General features: G+C 50.4%; 1 protein-coding gene across 1 annotated transcript in view; it reads left to right on the plus strand.

The window, feature by feature from the left end:
• The window catches only part of Stum (stum, mechanosensory transduction mediator homolog), a 70,188-nt gene extending 57,297 nt beyond the window's left edge, over nucleotides 1-12,891 (plus strand). The window contains exons 2-3 of the mRNA XM_046419572.2: nucleotides 1,103-1,282; nucleotides 6,062-12,891. Of these exons, the coding sequence (XP_046275528.1) occupies nucleotides 1,103-1,282; nucleotides 6,062-6,096 (215 nt within the window). The 3' untranslated portion in view covers nucleotides 6,097-12,891. The remainder of the gene's footprint in view (nucleotides 1-1,102; nucleotides 1,283-6,061) is intronic.
• Nucleotides 12,892-19,080: the final 6,189 nt, after the last annotated feature.

Below are 19,080 nucleotides of genomic sequence, written 5' to 3' on the forward strand. Positions count from 1 at the left end.
AATCCCCAAGGGACTTTGCACAAGTGATTAAGGGACTCTGATCTGGGATTATCCCAGTGCGCCCTCATAAGAGACAGGCAGGAAGATGAGGGTAGGTAGAAAGAATATCACTTCTCTGTGATGATGATGGGGTCACAAGCCAAAGAAATGAAGGGACCTCAAGAAGCTGGAGAGGGCCAGGCAATGGACTTTTCCTTGGGGCAACCAACCTTGAAGTCCCACTTCAGACTCTTCTGACCACCAGAACTGTATAAGAATAAATCATGTCGCATTAAGCCACTAAGTTTGTGGCAACTTGTTATAGCACCCACAGGAGATTAGAATAGAGATGCAAAGAATGCAGCATTGGTGCCAAACTCAGAGCCCAAGTGCAGAAAGAGCTTGGTTCAAGTACAACTCAGTAAAGGTAGCAATATTACCCACATTAGGTAAGTCTTAGACAAGGCAAAGGATGTGAGTACACCCCCTGTTTCTTGGTACCTTGTGGATGCCCGGTAGGTCCCTATCCTTCCCCTGAAGGTCTGGGTGGCTGGGGGAACCCCACCAAGGAGAAGTGTAGGAGACCTGCACTGGCTTGTGCCCTCCCCACCCTGCAAGTCTCTGGGTCTGAGCTTCTGTCCTTTGATAATCAGTGTGTGTGCTGGGGGGTCATTCCCGGGCCCTCCAACTCCCCTGAATTTGCCGCTGTTGTTGGTTTCTGTCTCCCCAATGGTACCTACTCTTACATCTGACTTTAAAGCCCTTGGAATCTTGCCTGCATGAAGTTGGTGCTTTTCCAATTGCTCTCTCTTGTCCTTGCAGATGGCTGCTCGGTTGCTTCTTCATGACACCGACTGCTTGTCATGTGACTTCTTTGTTTCCCTAAAGGCTTCACGACTGTGCTGGGCCCTTGGCAGCCCCATGCCACACCTTCCCCAAGGAGTCCACTATCCTTTCTAGTTTGGAGATAACAAGATGTGGCCCGGGGTCTGAGCCAGGCATCAGCTGCTTCTGCCTGAGCTCTCAGAGGGTGGGCTGCTGCTGGGCCCCAGCCTGGGAGGAGCATGTGTGCCCCTTTATCTCCCAGCACCTTCTGAAGGCTGTCCCCTCTGGCCTCTCACAGGGACCTTCGTCTCAGCCTTCACTGTGCTGTGTGGGGCCCGCACTGACCTCCCAGACAGGCACGTGTGCTGCGTCTTCTGGCTGAACATCGCAGCGGCCCTCATCCAGATCCTCACAGCCATCGTCATGGTGGGCTGGATCATGAGCATCTTCTGGGGCATGGACATGGTCATCCTCGCCAGTGAGTAGCTGCTAGTGCCATGCCTTCTTGTGGGTCTGGAGCCTGGAGGGATGTGAGGGCCGAAGGAGCGGCTCAGGGACAGGAGGGACTTGGGAGGCCTTCTCGGCTGATCACAGTCCTGCTCACCTCCTAAGGACAGGTGCTCTGCAGGGCTCACCCCTGTCCTCCTCACGACTGCCCATGGCCACTTGGCACAGGGTGCATTCCCCACCACACCTGGCCAGGACACCTGTAGGGAACTGAGTAGGCAGAGTCTCCTCTCAGATAGCAGAGACCTGAATGTTGCTTGGTACCTTGTGGATGCCTGGTAGGCATCCTACAGGCATTTATCAAGAAAAAAACCCACACTCAAGTCTGTGTGGCCCTGGAAGTGGCCTGAGTGAGCTCAGCCCCTTCACTGACTCCATCCTACAGTTTCCAGAAAGAAGGACAAGGCCACTTGCCCACAGGAAACCCTACACTGTGTTTCTTACAGCTAAGGCTCTGTGATTCCTTCTTGGGTTAAACTGAGCTCTTTGTTCATTGATGGGAAAGCTTTTCTAGTCTCATTTGGATGGGGCTGACCTTCACCAATCTGATGCAAACATGATTCAGACACAAAACCGTTTTTGCCAAAGGGTATAAAGTTACAAATTTACCAAAGACGACTTGAATACTATTTTTAAAATAACCAAGCAAAACCTAAATCAGACATCACTTGCCTTGAGCAGCTGCACACTTCTCCCTTTGCCACTGTCCAAATTCTCATGAAGCTGTAGCTCCTCAATAATTAGGACCCCATCTCCTCTGGCACTTTGCCCTACCCTACTCCACCCTGACTCCATACTCCTCACTGGGTCCCACACCCAATGAAACCATTCATCGGTGGAATTGCCAGTGCCAAAGGCAAGCTGTCCTAGGGGAGGGAAGCGGAGGCAGACAGAAAACCCCAGGGTTCAAGGAACCTAGAACGATCTAGAATAATCTAGAATGATCCAAGTCAACAACCTGAGTTTGGGATCCTGTGAAAATCCAAGACCTGATACACACACAATGCCAGGGACAGGGCCAGTGACTAATCATGTCACCAGGCCAGAGAAGATGCAAGTACCTGAGCCTGAGTAACTGCAGAGCCAGTGTCTGAGTCAGACAGGCTGCCCAGAACGGGTCCTCCAGGAGCACGGGTAAGGGGAGGAAGTGGGTTGGCTGGACTTAGGGCATCTCAGAATTAGAGCAAACCAGTCACATTCTGGGCAACCAGGGGCAGCCAGAAATGGGAAGAGGCACAGCAGGCCTGGCCAGCAGCTGGGTGTGGGCTGCCCTGGTGAAGGATAAACTGATAAGCAGTAAGAGAACTACTCCTTCCTGCTGCAAAGGGCCTTCCTGGGGCAGTGGCTGCTCCTGCAGGTTGGGCTCTGGGAGGTGGGCCTGGAAGAGTCAGTAGAGCACAAGGCAGGCCGGTACAGCTCTCCAATGGAGACCTGCCCTGTGTCCAGGGGCCACTTACATTTTGTAGGAGAGGTCAGAACATTACTGATTCAAAAGAACGGCTACCCGCCTTCTGATGAGTCCTAAAAGCTGCCTGATAATCTCTCAGAGGGAATTGGGGTACAGGCTCCTGACCTCGTTTCTAACTGGAACCTTGGAAGACCATGAAGCCTGCCCTGGCTTCACACCTATGAACCCCTCTTACTGGTTCATCTGCTCATCAAACCAAGTGTCTGGCCAGGTGCTGGGACTTTCGTGTGTTAGTCAGTTTTGTGTTGCTATGACAAATACCTGAGATAAATAAACTTATAAAGAGAAAAGTTTTATTTTGGCTCACAGTTTTGGAGTTTCAACGTTTTGGTCCATGGTCAGTTGACTCCATTATTTTAGGGTCTGCAGTGAGGCAGCACCTCATGATGGAACAAAGCTGCTCAGCTCACAGCCAGGAAACAAAGGAAAAAGAGGAAGTGACCACAGTCCCACAGTTCCCTTTGAGACACACCCCCAGTAACCTAAGACCTCCCACCAGGTCCCACCTCATAAAATTTCTTCTACCTCCCAATAATGCCGCTGTGGGGACACATGGGCCTTTAGGGAACATTCCACACTTGCAGGATGAGCAGGTACATCTCTAACCCCAGTCTTTCCTCTCCCTTCCCAGCACCCTAATCCCTTCCTGTGGATGAGAGTCAGCTCCTTAGACGTGTGGACGCTGGCTCTAGGGAGCTGTCTTTACCTCAAACTCTGTAGGGAGCACATAAGAAAAATAGTCACACCGTGGTCTCATGCCCACTGACCCTGCCTGACCACCAGTGTCACTCCCCCATCTCAGCAGGGGATGGCTTTGCACTTTTTCCAAAAATTGCACCCACCCTCCAAGAACATGTCTTGCCACCTGTGCGATGGGCAGAGATCGCTCTGAGCAACAGTGGAGTGCGTGTGTATCTCAGAATCGCTTCTAGAAAGGAAAGGCCACAATCCGCTTGTCTGTCCTAGTAGACAGTTGGATAAGGAGCTGTTCTTTCTGGTGTCGCTCCAGGCCCTTCCTGTGAAAATGAAGGAAACATTTCAGTTGCGACAACACAGGTTGACTTTTCACATGGCACCCTCCAGGGTGTTATCGGCAAGAAGAACTCCTAATAATCCAAAATAAATGGGAAAACTGGGGGTGGGGGAGGGGGTTCTGAGGAATGATCTGTAGAGTAAATGAAGGGGATTGAGGTGGAAGGAGGAGGGATGGGATAAGGGAAGAAAGGGGGACTGAATCCGACTGAACTTTCATATGATGTTTATGAGTATGCCACAGTGAATCTCAAAATCAAATATATCCACAAGACACTAAAAAAAAACTGTAAGTAAATTGCAGAGAGATCAGTAGAGGGAAGAAATCGGGAGGGAGGAGGGGGGGAACAGGAAGGTGCTGGGGACTGAATAAGAGCAGATTATAATCCGTGCTTTTGTGATTATGTCAAAATGAATCCTAATGTTATATATAACTAAAAAGGATCAAGGAAAAAAAAAAAAGAAAAGCTCCTAAGAGGGAAATCAGAGAAATATAGACAAAAGTACAAGTGAAAGTCAAGAACATACCAGCCTGCTGCCCTATTTGTATTCATCATAACAAATAACAATCAGTAATGGCCCGTCTTGGTCACGGGTTAGTAGGTACTTGGTAACTGTCTGGAGGGTTCCTTCTACAGCTGTACCCATGACAGATGTGGCTACTCCATCATGACACTGTCACCCCAGGGCTTCAGGCAGTTGATCCAAGATGTCTGCATGGTCATTGGCCATCTCTGAGCCTGGGTATTTTCCCAGAGCATTGGGTTTTATAATATGTGGCTCCTGTCCATACAGAGAGCAAAACCACATGGCCCAAAGAGCAGGGTAGACACCAGAACAGTTCACCTCGGTATCTTTAGGTTGTCACAAGCAAACCTGCCCTGCACCCGTCACTCCTGAGATGCATCCAGAATTTATCTCAAGGCATGAGCTGGGGAGGAAAAGAGAATGAGGGCAGGAGGTGAGCAGAGGTGTGGCCTGGCTGGGATGTGGGGGCTGGGGAGGCACTGGACAGAGTGGCTTGGCAGAACTTCTGTGTCTCCCCTGCCATCCTAATGGGCCTACCGCTGGCCACAGTGACTAGTCACCGTGACCAGTGAGCACCCCTTGTCAGAGGACATGACTTCTAGGAAGTCACTGGCACAGCGCCTATTCTGCCTCCCAGGACCCTCCCTGGGTCCCCTCCCATTGTGTATTTCAGGCATCCCTGTGGCTTCTGTTTTTAGACTGTATTTTCTTTCTCTCTTCTTCCTCCTGCTGCCTCCCGTCTCTATGTTGCTGCAGTTTCTCAAGGTGAGTCTGCTGATGGGCACATGGACCTGGGGCTGCCTGGGGCCCTCTCCTCCCTGGGACCGTCACTCTTGCCCACAGACACCCCACTCTCCCAGTTGGTCAGCGGTCTTTTATTTTTAACTTTATATTTTGGAAAATATAGATGAAGCTCACATCAGCTTCAAGCAGTCACTGCCACCCTGTTTCATCCATTACTCCCACCGTCTCCACACCCCAGCCAGCACTGGATCATCAGCACCTAAGGTTAATGAGTAATCTGCTAGATGAAGAGGGAAAAACCCAGGGAGGTCCATGGACGCTCCTTTTCAGACTAAGATAATTAGTGGATGGGGGTAATGGCTCAGCAAATCCACTCGGATAATTTCAGCCCTGTAATTTCACCCAAACATATTAGCAATGATTCCTTAACATCAACAGTGTTTGTATTTTCCCAAAGGTGGCTGGGGATGTAGCCCAGTGGTAGAGCGCTGGCCTAGCACACGCCACACAGATACACACACACATGGGTTGAACATCCTCATGATGGTTGCTTCCTTCCGGGTACTGCCTTCCTCCTTTCTTTCTGCCTCCTCTCCACCTGTGCCAGAGGACCACCACTTGCTCACTCACTTGCCTAGACTTTTCCCCAAGGCTCTGCATGTTGCCATCACACCAGGGCAATCTGGTGGAGCCATTTTTATGCAGTTGCTTCTGGACTGTGAATTCAGGAGCACATCAATAGCCTTCCAACCTGCACCCTAACCACCCCTTCTCATCTATTGCACAGTTCTTGACTCATCCTTTCATTTTCTAATTGAAAGCCAATGCCCTTGGGAAGTCAAGTCCTGACATAGCAGTCATTTATACCATAGTATGAATCAACTCTCGTGAGCATATTCTGGTCTGCAGACACCTCCTAGAGAATTCTTAAAGGCAAAGGGAGCCTAACCGTCTCTCTCTTCTGCTTCTTCCTCACAGGGTACAAGGAGCAGGGCATCCCACAGCAGCTGTGAGCCCGCAGGACCCACCAAGGAAGTCCCGGGGCCCTGCAAGGGCTGCACCAGGCAGCTTGTGGCACAAGGACCTTTACATGTTCTTTTCTGCCGTTTCCTGGATTCGGGGTGGAAAAGGGGGTATTTTTAGAAATAGTATTTATTTTGAAATCGCATCTGCTTTTCTCAGCAGGCTCTGAGGGCTGCCAGTCCCTCCTCCTGCCCGGGAAAGCATGGTAGGCTCAGGCACATGGAGCACTGGGGAGTGGGGCAGAGATGGGCATGTCGACAGAGAGGCTGGGATGCTTCTGCAGGCTCACCTTCACCTGGCAGAGCCCATTGCCCACTGCAAGGGTACTCCAGAGCTGCAGGGCTGGACTGCAGTGGTCCCTGTCCAGGTGATCGGGACTTGCTAAGGGGGCGGGACTGTGGAGGACTCTTCCTCTGGGTCCCCACTCCTGCCTCAAGTATCTGGTGCCCCTAGTGTTTACTCTGTGGTCTTCTGGGGGCAGTGCCAGGGTGCAATTGAGGATGGCCAGTTGCCAGTCCAGTGTGGAAAGGTCCACTGTGCTCACAGCTGGCATTGGGGAGAGCATGGGTCCCCATGGATCTGACCACATACTCAGTCTCCTTGCCGCTGATATGTAATGGCAGAGTGTGTTTGGTCCATTATTTCCCTGGGTGGGAGGGCAGTGGCTCTGTCCCTGGGGTGAAACTGCTGGAATTGCCAGGCTGAGGTGTGAGTGGGCACGAACTGGCTGCTTTCCTCGTGATGCTTAATACCATTTCTGGTCCACAGTCCTTTTTTTCTGAAATCCTTGAAGCCAGATGTGTCTCTGAATTAGGAAATTTTGGATTTGAGAAAGATGGTATGATCTATTTTCTGCATATTTCCTAACACCCTGGCAGAGTCTGGAACAGCCCACCCACCATCCAGCACATGAGTATTTCTGCAGAGAAACATGTGAATAGTCAGATTAATTGGGATCAATAAAAAATGTAAATAGCGTTGCCTATTCAGGTCAGACTAGATAAGTCCTGGGAGAAAGACTACCACTAGATAGATGGCTTTTGGAGTTTCAGAATTTCAAAGCAATTTAAGGAGGTGGTGGACCTTCATCTGAAAAACCCGACTTGCACACAGATGCACTGGAGGTGAGATTGTTGGTGCTGCACGGGGACCACAAGGCTCCTTTAAGCCACTTCTGTGTAATTGATGGCTGCAGATTAGATTTTAGTGGAACCAGGAATCAAGAGAAGGTGTGCCGACTACTGCCAATCAAGTACCAGTCTGAAATTAAGAGAAAGGCGATCCAGGGGCTGGGGTTGTGGCTCCGTGATAGAGCGCTTGCCTAGCACGTGTGAGGCCCTGGGTTCGATCCTCAGCACCACATAAAGATAAAATAAACAAAATAAAGGTATTGTATCCATCTACAACTAAAAATATGCTTAAAAAAAAGAGAAAGGAAATCCAAAATTATGGTGACAGGATGGATATTTACATGTCTGTTTTCACTCTCTAACACAGGAAGTGATAACACGTGGGACTGGCCCAACGCTCAGGTTCCAGACCCCTCTGGGCTTTGAGCCATTGGATGTGTCCCTGTTTAAGGGACTTTTCTTATCTATCAGAGGCTCTGTCAAAACCCTATCAGGGCTGGATGAGGAGCCTGGCTACAATGCAGGATGCGGGCTCTAGGGAAGCGGCGCCCACTGCTCTGGGGGTCCCATCCCACCTACCCCCACTAGTGGGCTATCTAACTACAGTTCTGCCGGGGAGCAGACTTTGGGATTCCCCACAAACTGAACTGTCCCCTGACCTCTGTGAGGCATGGGGTCCTGTCCTGCCACTTACTCCTGGCCCCTACTCTGAGGCAAGTTCTCTGCTCCTACTCTGTCCTTCCCACCGTCTGCCTCTTAGTTTTCATGAGCCTCTTTCATTGACGCCTGGGGCTGGGCTGCACTTTCTGAGTACCAGGCAGTGTCTCAACGTCTTCCTGGGCCCCCTTCTTCCTGATCTCAACCCCAACTTTTATTGCTTTTCTCCTATTTGGAACCTTCTGTGACTTCAGTCGTGGGATCAGATTTGGTTCTACCCAAATAGCCAGAGGCTGGCAGCCCGCTGCTCTACAGGAAGGTGCATCAGAGAACAGGGACACCCCTCAAATGAGAGAAAACAACATCAGCAGAGGTCCCAGCCACCCCCTCCCACAACCCACCAACCCACAGCCCTTCATCCCCAACAGTCCCCCCAAATTGCCTGACTCTCCCTGAGTGCTGACAAGTCTTGGGAGGGGGCTGCCCCCACAAGTGAGAGAGCAGGAGCTTATTTTCCTGGCTGGGGCTGGGGGTGGTTGCTGAAGGAGTAGAGGAGAGGTAGCAATTTGTGTTGGGTGTTTAGTGACACGATCCAGACGCAGGTGGGTTATTCTTGAGTGGCAGGTGTCACCGTGTGTGGGATGGCTTAATACAGGGGTTTGTGAGCTTGGCAGGCTACCTCCTCCCCACTCGCACCGTCCTCTCATCTGAGGGCTGCATCTCTGCATTTGGGAACACATCAGGCCAGGAGGAAGCAGCCACTCTCCAGGTAAAGGATGTGTGGGAGAAGGCAGGGGTGGCCATGTGGGTGGGAACAGCTGAGAATAGAGGCCCTCTGAATTAGACCATGGTCATAGCATTGTCAGGAGATAAGGACAGTGGCCAGTTTACTCCAAGTCATCCAAAATGGCCATTTGGATGGTCAGAGTTCATTGATTAAGCAAAATGGAAAGAAGGGTCCTTGCGCCAATGAGTGCTTGACTGACACACAGCCCTTTGGTGACACAAATTGGAGCTTTGCCTGGATGGTATGGCATAAGGCTGATGGTTCAGGAGTGGCAAGACACGTTTCAGAGTTCGGCAGGATGCTCCCTGGCTGGAGGGTGTGGGGCAAGAGTCACAGGCTTGTAAATAAGACCCTCCAAGGACCTAGTTGTGACACTGTGATCAGGGTGGCCATTTCCCTTTGGCCAGAGTGGGACCCTGGAGCAAGACTGAGGTACCTGGCACCCTGGGTATGTCCCAAGGACAGTAGCAACTGTCAAGCCAGGACCCCATGGGTATAGCAGAGGCAGTACAGTACCCCTGTACTGGTCCTGGCACCCCTGGGGCCTGCTGTGCTGCTGGGCCCCAGCCCCAGCCCCAGCCCGACAAGCCGCTGGCCTTTCCTTGGCCAAGTCTCTTTGAAGGAACAGAAGGAAGGGACATGCAGCATGGTTTCCCTCCCAGACCCCTGTGCCCAGCTCCAGTGAACAGCCTCCACATGAGGGACCCTCACCCAGCATTTTTATCTCCTGTCACCCTTCTCAACAGCCTGGGAGGGGAGATCCTTGTGCTGAGTTTTCAAATGTCAAAGTGAGGCCTCAAGAGAGTAAGTTCCATGTCCCCAGATGTATGGCTCATGTGGCAGAGGTAGAGAGTGGCCAGGTCTGGCTCCTCCTACAACCAGAGCAAAAGAACTCCTGGCAGCCCAGCCCCGGAGGAGGAAGGGATTGCAGGGGGCCTGGGAAGGGCCCTCTCAGAAGTATAAGGCATAACAAATAGAAAGTAACCTTCCGGGAAGAAACCACAGGGCCTCCACCCTGCCCCACGTGCTGCCTGTTCTCACCATTTTGAGTAGCCTTCAAGCCTACGCTCCCTTGCTGGGGTCAGGTCCAGAGGGATGCCCCTTATGGAAAGATAAGATGACAGTGGTCAGGGAGAGAGCGAGAGCTGGTATTGGGAGTTAACTGACCTTAACTCAAAAGACCACTCCTTTCCCATCTGGGGGGTTCCAGCCATTCAGACACATGATGGAGAGTTGGGGTGAATTCAGCCTCATGCAGGATGCTGTGGGCTGAGGAGCACTGGGGAGAACTCCCAGGGAATCTACAGAGCTACAGTCTCCCCGGGAAGGAAAAGGGGCCTAGATGTCCAAATCAACCACACTCCAAACACGGAGCCCAAGGCCAGCACACAGTGGGGCGGAAACCCCAGGACCAGGACAACGGCCCTCCAGAGCCCTGATGTTCCTGATGGGGAAGGTACAGCTGAATGACAATGAGCCTCCTGCACCAGCTCGGCTTTTGAAAACACAAACCTAAAACCCCACTCTCAAACTTTTTCTTTAGCTAACCCCTTCCCTGGGGTGAGTTTGCAGGGGTTCGCTTCAGTTTGGTCTGGACACAGAGTCCGGCCTCCTCAGGGCCCCATCCTGGCTCCCAGGCCCCCCGCTCAGGTTTTCATACTCTGGGTCTGTTTTTTTACTGTGTTAATGATATTGGCAAAGAAAGCTTGGAACATTGTGTAAACTGCTTGGGGATGGATAATTGAAACGTACATTCTGACTTAGTGGTTGGAGACATTATTTACAGTTATTATTAGTCCCTCTTTCTGGCACTGTGTGGAGGGCTCTCCTCAGAGGGACTGGAGCTGGGGAGCCTTTGAAAGCCCCCTCCCCCGCCAGCCAGTTCTCCCTGGCTTTGCATGTGGTTGGGGGCCTCAGGCTTGGGAACAGTTAGAAGTTGTTGCTGCCAGCCTGCTGCCCACCTCCCCACCCCTGGACAGAAGTGGGCCTGAGGCTGAAGCAACATGCCACCTCCTCCCTAGGGCTCAGTAGAAGCCATTTGCTGGCCTCAGGAAGTCCACCATGGGCCACCTCGGCTCTCAGTCAGCAAGCACTCTGGCAGATCCTGCTGGTTCAAAAGATGCCCTCACCTCCACATGCCTGCTGACCCTAGTCCCCACAGGGGACAGCAGGGTGTAGGGGACACCTTGTTCAAAGAACACACTGCCCCTTCTCCTTCCAGAGCACTCTAAGCACTGGTGTAGGGGATGAGGAGGTCATCTTGGCCAAGGAAATTGACAGTGGTCCTTTTGGATCAGCTAGGTTCTGAAATAATAATTTAATTAAAAAGGTCAACCTGAGCAGGTGCGTGAGAGGCTCAGGGCTGTGTTTTTCCTGAGCTTTCTCCCCACTGAATTCTTAGAGCTCCTGAATGTTCATGCTCAGAGCATAACCCACCCCAATTCTCCGGACATGCAGAGACCAGATGAATCCTAACCAGAGTGAAGCCAAATGCCCCCCCATCCTCCCGGGAGGGGGCTCTGGCCCCAGCACTGTTAGGGCTGCCCGCCTCTCGCCACCCGCTTCATGCCACAGTTGAAGGAACCATTCATAGACTGGGAACCAAATGGGACCTGGGAAGCCATCATTTTTCCTATTTCTGTCAAAGCAAAGGGCTCTGAGGGCCCAGCCCCACTGGGGCTCTTGCAAGGCCTCGCCTTCTGACTCAAAGTACTGGCAGTCCTAGAGTGGAGAGAGCCACAACTCTGGCAGAACAGAAACACTGTTCTGAAATTCCACAGTCCCCTCCCAATGCTGTCAGAGGGCAGAGAGACCCAACTTGTATGTGTCTTGAGTTTCTGGAACAAGTCAAAAGTCCCTTGATTCAGATTTAGCTGGGAAACCTGGGTCCCCAAATCCCTCCATGTTCTTCTGCCTGGGTTTGCCAAAATGCCAACTAGCCGGGCTGGTCTGGACTCCACATTCCACCACCTGCCCTGTTGTGTATTTTCACCTCAGAAGGGCAGAGGTATGGACACACGTGCACACACCCACACTCCAGCCCCTGGACAATGGGTGAAGCAGGGCAGGGTCTGCCTGGGGACCTAGGATAGGACTTATCTCCACTGGCCCCCATACCCTGTTCCAGGGTGGTCTCTGGCTGATGGTTCCATACACCCTCACCATGCACAACCTTTACACATAGGCATACATTGTTTTCTTTCTCTCCAGGGCCTCTGACCTGTGGATCTCTTCTTCTTGGGGCCCAGGGGCTCAGCACCAACCCCAACTCCACCAATCCTGCCTGTGCTTGTCCACCACATCCCTTGCTTGGCCTTCTGGGGGAGGGATGGGTGGGGGGCCTGCCCAGAGAAGAGTGTCCTCTTTCTGGGGTTCCTCTGAGGATACAGATAATTTTCTCTTCTGAGACCCCTCTCTGTTCCTACAACACACCCACCTGTCCCAGCATAGGATCCAGAGAGGAAAGAAGGAAGACGTATATTTCAAGCAGGGAGAAGGGGTGATGGGGGCTCTGTGGGCACCTGTGTGACTGGCCCTTGTCATGGGCTCTTAAGCCATGCTGTTGAACATGGCACCATTTTTAAAAACAACACATGTAAAAAATAAGACCAATGCTTCTGTGTGTATCTGCTGAACATAGGTATGGATGAGTGTTGTGTTGTGAACTGCAGTATTTTGATACCGTGACTCTGTTTGGGTCTCTCTTCTTTTTGTTAATTTAATTGCTGTACATTTTTGTCACCCTCAGACAAATTCACTCTGATCTCCTGGAGCTTTCTTATCCCACTTCCACCCAGACCCCCAGGGAGCCCCCTGACCCCACCGCAATCCAGCCGAGGGAGCATTCCCAGCCCATTCCAAAGACTGGAACCTTTCTTGTAAGAAAGATTCTAATGTTGGGGACCTGGGGAAGCTTCCAGCCTGGGGCCCAGCCTGCCTGCGGTTTAGCTTGCTCAGCACCCTTGGGCTTGAGACCTGCCGGCTGTCTATCAGGGGTCTCCACAGCGCCCTCTAGATGTCAAAGAGGGTTCCAGTTTCTCCAGCCTTCAGCCACCTTTGAACTCCTTTACTCAAACAGCATTGCTGTCGGTGTAACAAAAAAATCCCATGTAGACATTAAAACCCGTGTACATATCTCCATGTACATATTTATACGTACACATGTGTTCCTATTATAAATATATAAAGCATGGCATCTCCTTGGCATTCCATTTTTGTGTTGTTGTTTTTTAATCCTTGGAAATACGGCTTTGGGAATCTTTTCTCCCTTTCCCTCTTTTCTATGTAATAAACATTCACGTGACCTTTTTGGAGCTTCCTCAGTTCTCTGTGTCCTCCCGTTCTCATCATCAGATGGGGCTCTGATTCCTGCAAAGCATTTCTCTCTCTCTCTCTCTCTCTCTCTCTCTCTCTCTCTCTCTCTCTCTCTCCAACCTTTCCATTTGGCCTCCTTTCCATTATGAAGGCTGTGCTGTCCTCCTTCAGGTCACTTTCCCCACTTTCCCTTTCCTGGTACAAGTCACTCCTCAAACCACCACATCTTTGGGCGTCTGATTCCTTTGCAACCAGGAACACGGACAATGGATTGAGCATCAGGACCTAGACTGGGTGTAGAACTGGTATCCATTCCCTTTCATGCTTGTTGGACTGGCCGAAGAGGGAAATGTGTTTGATCTACATACTTGATAATGTCTTTTCTGGATCGGGGTAAGTAAGAGTGGTTAAGAGAACTTACAGCGAGCTGTTCCACCCTAGCAAGGGTTTGGTAGGACCGTGGAGGGAACTGCAGGATGTCGTCCACAGCCTGGCTGATACCTTCATTAATAATTCAGTGAAGACCTAAGGACTTATTAAATTTGTGGATGAGGGGAAATGAATATCCAAGATGAACAAATCAGAATCCTAAAAGCTCTTGACAGGCAGAGGCAATCTAACAAGATGAAATCTAATCACATTAAATGAAAAAGTTCTGCTTGGAATCAGCCACACTCTACGCCTGCCTTCATACCTAGGGAGTAGCTGACAGGCAGCTTGGCGTTCATCAGCATCGTGATGGGGCTGAAAAACAGATCATCTGGATTTCGATGCATGAGGAGCAGCAGGCTGGGGCCCAGAATGAGACCACATCTGTGGTGTTGCCTGCAGCTCCAGTGCCATGGCAGAGGTGAGTGCTCACACAGCAAGTGGCCCGCTGTCATCCCTGCTCCTCAGATCCCAAGGGAAAGGCCCTGGCCCTTGTCAGCTCCTCAGAATTCCTCCAATCAGCCCAGAACCCTGGGGACCTGCTATCCTGGTCCATTTTTTTTCCCCAGGGAGATGCCACATGCTGCTGCTGCTGTTGCTGCTGCCAAAAAATGAATCAGTTTCAAAACAAAATCTTTGGTGAGACTTCAAGCTCAACAGCAATGGTCCCTTCAAGGTTCCAGAAATGGCATCTAGGCATCAGGTTGGCTTTAGTCACTGCAAAGACAAGACCCAAAATCCAAGGAGGCATAATGAGCCCAGGTACTCTCAGGGTACCCAGACATTCCGGGAAGCACTTCCTGACTGTGCACATCTTTCACATGCTGCCTGTATTCAGGTAAGCCAAGGATGCTCCTGGTCAGAGAAGTCTGTCTGCACAGTCATTCAGCTGCAGAGGCACTGACCAGAAGGCATGATGGGAGATGAAGCAAGCAGCACCCTCTAGCCCAAACCCCTCAAGTCACTAAGGTCCCTTCTCCTCTCCCAGCCCCAGTCCTCATATCCTTAGGAAGGGTGACATGGGTTGAGCCATCAGGGACCTCTTTCTTGGGGTGTTAATAAAGGCCCCATAATGGGAGCTCTTCTCAGACCTAGAGAGAAGAGACCATGACAAACACAAAGGTATCTGCTCCCCAGAGTTCTCTGCACCCCCTGACCCCAGGCTCTGGAGAGGTTTGTGCTGCATAGGCTGAATTATGTCCCTCTTCTCAAATCCATATGTTACAGTTCTAACCCTCAGCACCTCAGAATATGTCTGTATCTGAGACAAGATCTCCAAAGAGGGTAGGAGGTTATTAGCGTGATCCTATTTCAGTCTGACTGACGTCCTTATGAGACAGGAAGAATCACAGATACACTGTAATGCCAGATTCGTGGGACCCCAATAGACCTCCAGGAGCTGAATCCGATACAATCACACAAGAATCTTTATTGCAAGCTCGAGCCTGGACTCACAGCCGATTCTGACGCAGCGGTCCCAGGGAGTGAGTCCTGGTCCTTTATTCAGTGAGATTTTATAGGTTTTTAGGGGGATACTCTATGCATCACAAAATCACACAACAAATCACTTCACACCACGGGAAAGTCAAACAACAACTCTTAACATTGATTAGCACATTCACCGGTGGGAACAAGTTGGGTAGGGGTGATTGATGAGTACAAGAGGGGGATTCCTTTGAACTGATTGGTTTAAGCCGTGAGGGGTGTACGTGCTAAACTACATGGTTTCCCAACATGTTATCAACCACCATTAACTACTAGGGGGTCATCTGGCATCCCAGGTATTTTCCCTGTCTCATGCTGATTGGACGTTGCTAGGGGGTTGCTATGGGTCCTCACCTAGCCTAACTGAGTCAGGGACACCTGGCGCCACAGACCTCTCCTGTTATTTACAGACAAACAACTCAGCAGGGTGGGTATGTGCCTAGGAGTGCTCTGTGGGTTTTTCCCAGGACAAGGGTCACGCCCCCTTCCTTAGGACAGGCCTTGAGGTAGAAGCTGGTTTCTCAAAAATGGAGTCACATCAGTTTCTCAACACAGAGAGGGAAGACTGCATGAGGACACGGTGACATGAATACAGTGACACAAATCAGGAATTACTGAGATGGTCACTTGGCCGGAAATAGGAGGAGAAAGAGGGACCATCAAGGAAACAGGAGACAGAGCACCGGCAGGCCACCTGAGTGGGGCAGCACTTTCATGGCTCAGGGGCAAATCCTGGGGTCTGGGATGCCTCTGGTACTTCTGGAGCCCACCCAGCTCCCTGTGACTGTGAGGCACAGCTGTTCAGCTGCTCCTGGGGCCATAGTGTCCTTGGGATAAACCTGGAGACCTGAGCGGCTGGGAGAGGCATCATATTTTGCCAGGGTGTGGCCGCCCTGTGAATAGCCTGTGGTGTTAGTGCCTCTTTTGCTCACTGGACAGAGTTTTGGTCCCCCAAAGAGTTGCTCAATCTGAGGAGAGTTGTCAGAAGAAGGAGGAGGAGGAGGAGGCTGTGCTCAGAGCAGAAGCCTGCAGCTGCCTCCCAGTCAGAGGGGTGGGTATTTATATTTTTCATCAAAAATAGCAATGCTAAAAAACAAAAAACTCTATAAGGCAAAGAAATGTCTAAAACTAGGAATATCAACAGCAGAGGAAATAAGCTTCCTCTAAGAGCTATCCCCTTCCTCTGGGGTTCCAGGCCAGGAGGAGAGCCCAGAAGTCAGGGGACAGAGAGTTTACCTTTGCGGTTGTGTTTTAGTCATCTTTTGGCTGTTGTGACTCAAAGACCTGACCAGAACCATTGTAGAGGAGGAAAAGTTTATTTGGGGAAATCACAGTTTCAGAGGTCTCAGTCCATAGGCAGCTGGCTCCATTTTCCAGGGCTCCAGGTGAGGCAAAACATCATGGCGGAAGAGTGTGGCAGAGGGAAGCAGCTCACATGATGACCAGGAAGCAGAGAGAGACTCCACTGGCCGGATACAAATACATACCCCAGGCCACGCCCCCAATGGCCCGCCTCCTCCAACCTGGCCCGCCTTCTCCAGCCACGCCCCACCTGCTTCCAGTTACCGCTCAGTTAATCCCACTAGGGGTTAAGTCACTGATTAGTTTAAGGCTTTCACAACCTGATCTGAACCCTCTGAACTCTCTCGCATTGTCTCACTGTGAGTTTTGGGGACACCTTACATACAAACCATACATAACAAGTTGCTTCTGATCTTGCTTGAAACACATCCAGAGACCTTGGGAAAAGTGGAGGTGGTGACGTATGGGTTGTATTACAAATAAACCAGTGTGGCGCTTTGAGCATGCTGTCCTCCAACACGATAATGCCCCTACAGTCCTCACCTGGTATCTTCTGCCTGGAGACAGCCCTCCTCACCTTACTTCCAAGTCCTACCCTGCTCCTCAGGCCCAGCTGGGGAACCGCCTCCACCAGAGTGACACGTGGCTTGTCTTGTTCCCTCTGCTCTCCACTCTCATTTCCCAGAGGCTAGTTCCTCCTCCACTCACACCATAGAAACAATGGGTCTGTGATCCCAGCCAGGTCAAGGGTGTGACCTGCTCACTGAGCTAGTCTGGAATGATCAGGGTCTTCCCTGAGGTCTCTTTAACTGGGGTTATGGGAAAGACTCCTTGGACCTGAAGATGTCGTTGGTGAATCTGAAGCTACTTGTGGCCAAGGATCCCACCTCACAGAGAAAGATGCCAACAGGCAGAGAAGGACAGAAAGGAAAGATGGAGGGAGACTGTCTCCCTCTGTTTTCCCCAAGGCCAGGGATAGCTCTACCCAACTACAGGAGCTGACACTGAAGGAACCCTTCCTTCTTGTCCTCCTCTCTTCCTCTTTCCTTCCCTCCCTCCCTCTCTCTTTCTTTCCATAAACTCATTATTTCTCTCATTAGTAACAGTAAGAAAACATTCTAGTTAAGTACTTGCTCCCCAAAGCCTCCCCTGACTAATTGTCTTAACTGTTTCTCTTCCCACCTAAAGACAATAGCCCCCATCTATTGAGCTTCTATAATGGGCCAGATCTGAACCAAGGATGTTAGTCAGTTTTCCATCACTATAACAAATACTTGAGATAAATCAACTTAAAAAGAGGAAAGGTTTATTTTAGCTCATGGTTTCCAAGGTTTCAGTCTCTGGTCAGTTGGCCTCATTGCTTTGGGGCCTATGGAAAGTCAGCATACCATGGTTGAAACATGTGGTAGAGGAAGCTACTTACCTCATGGCAGGAATGAAAGAGGAAGGAAAAAGGGTCTGGGGTCCCAATCTCCTTTAAGGTCATGCCCCCCAGTAAACTAACTTCCTCTAATTAGGCCCCACTTCCTAAAGGTTCCACCACCATTTGGGCTGGGGACCAAAACTTCAACACATGAGCCTTTGGAGACATTCCAGATTCAGATGATGGCACAATGTCTTTACAGCACACACACACACACACGCACACAACACACACACACACACACACACACACACACCTGGGCACATGTATATTTGTTTTCTAACTTGGCAAGTGATGAAAAGGGCATTTCTATATTACCAGTTTTCATCTTCTCCAACACCTCCCCCACCTTCCCACTTTACCCATCCCCTCCTGCCTCAAATGACAGTAGTGGAGAACATTATTTAGAAGAAAAAGGTATGGATGTATTCATGCACAAAATTACAATTAAACTCTTTTTTTATGGGGGGGAGGTACCAGGGATTGAACTCAGGGGCAGTCGACCACTGAGCCATATCCCTAGCCATATTTTGCATCTGATTTAGAGACAGGGTCTCACTGAATTACTTAGCACCTCGCTTTTGCTGAGGCTGGCTTTGAGCTCACGATCCTCCTTCCTCAGCCTCCTGAGGCACTGGGATTACAGGTGCGCACCACCATGCCCAGCTTAAACTCTTTTTAATATAAACAAGTTCTCATAAAGATTAACATACATGTGCAGACCCTCTTCCTATCAACCTGGGGTGTAGACATGTCCCCTACTGTAGGTACAGTTGCTCCCCCAAAGTGGCACCCTCTTGGAGTACACTGGGAATCACTAGCTGGTTAATGAGGAGCCAGTGAAGGATTAGAAACTGATGGAGTCTTAGTACCTAGGTCTAAGCATCTCCTGTCTGAGCCTCCTGAAAGCTGAGTCCAAAAATCTTTGGGAATTCTCTGAGAGCATCCTGCCAGTCATTCCTGCAAAATTCTCCACAAAGCAGGGGCTATGGCCCAAGTGGCTTTACAGAAAGGGTCAGGTTTCTCAAACATGAAACTCCTCCATATATCCCCCAGTTTCTGTGATGTTTTTATTTTCCTCTTGGCATGCAAGGCCCTGTGCCAGCTAACTTAATTTCATGGAAAATGTAGAATTAAAAGTAGCAAATTGTGGGCTGTGGCTGTGGTTCAGTGGTAGAGCGCTTGCCTAGCACATATGAGGCACTGGGTTTGATTCTCAGCAGTGCATATAAATAAATAAAATAAAGGTCCATTGACAACTAAAAAATTTTAAAAAGTAGCAAACTGCTAATTGATGTGAAGCACACCTGCATATTAGCCCCTTCCCCCACCTCCCACCTTCCTACCTAAAATGGAAAATGCTTTATGCAAAGAATCCTCTGTACCTAATGTTAAAGCAGAATTTGTTTTTCTTGGCTTCCCGCCCATTTGGAGTGTTGGTTATTTA

The sequence above is a fragment of the Marmota monax genome, unplaced genomic scaffold (assembly GCF_021218885.2).
Source record: "Marmota monax isolate L192 unplaced genomic scaffold, Marmota_monax_Labrador192_F-V1.1 WCK01_AAM20220418_F8-fsc00153, whole genome shotgun sequence".
Lineage (NCBI taxonomy): Eukaryota > Metazoa > Chordata > Mammalia > Rodentia > Sciuridae > Marmota > Marmota monax.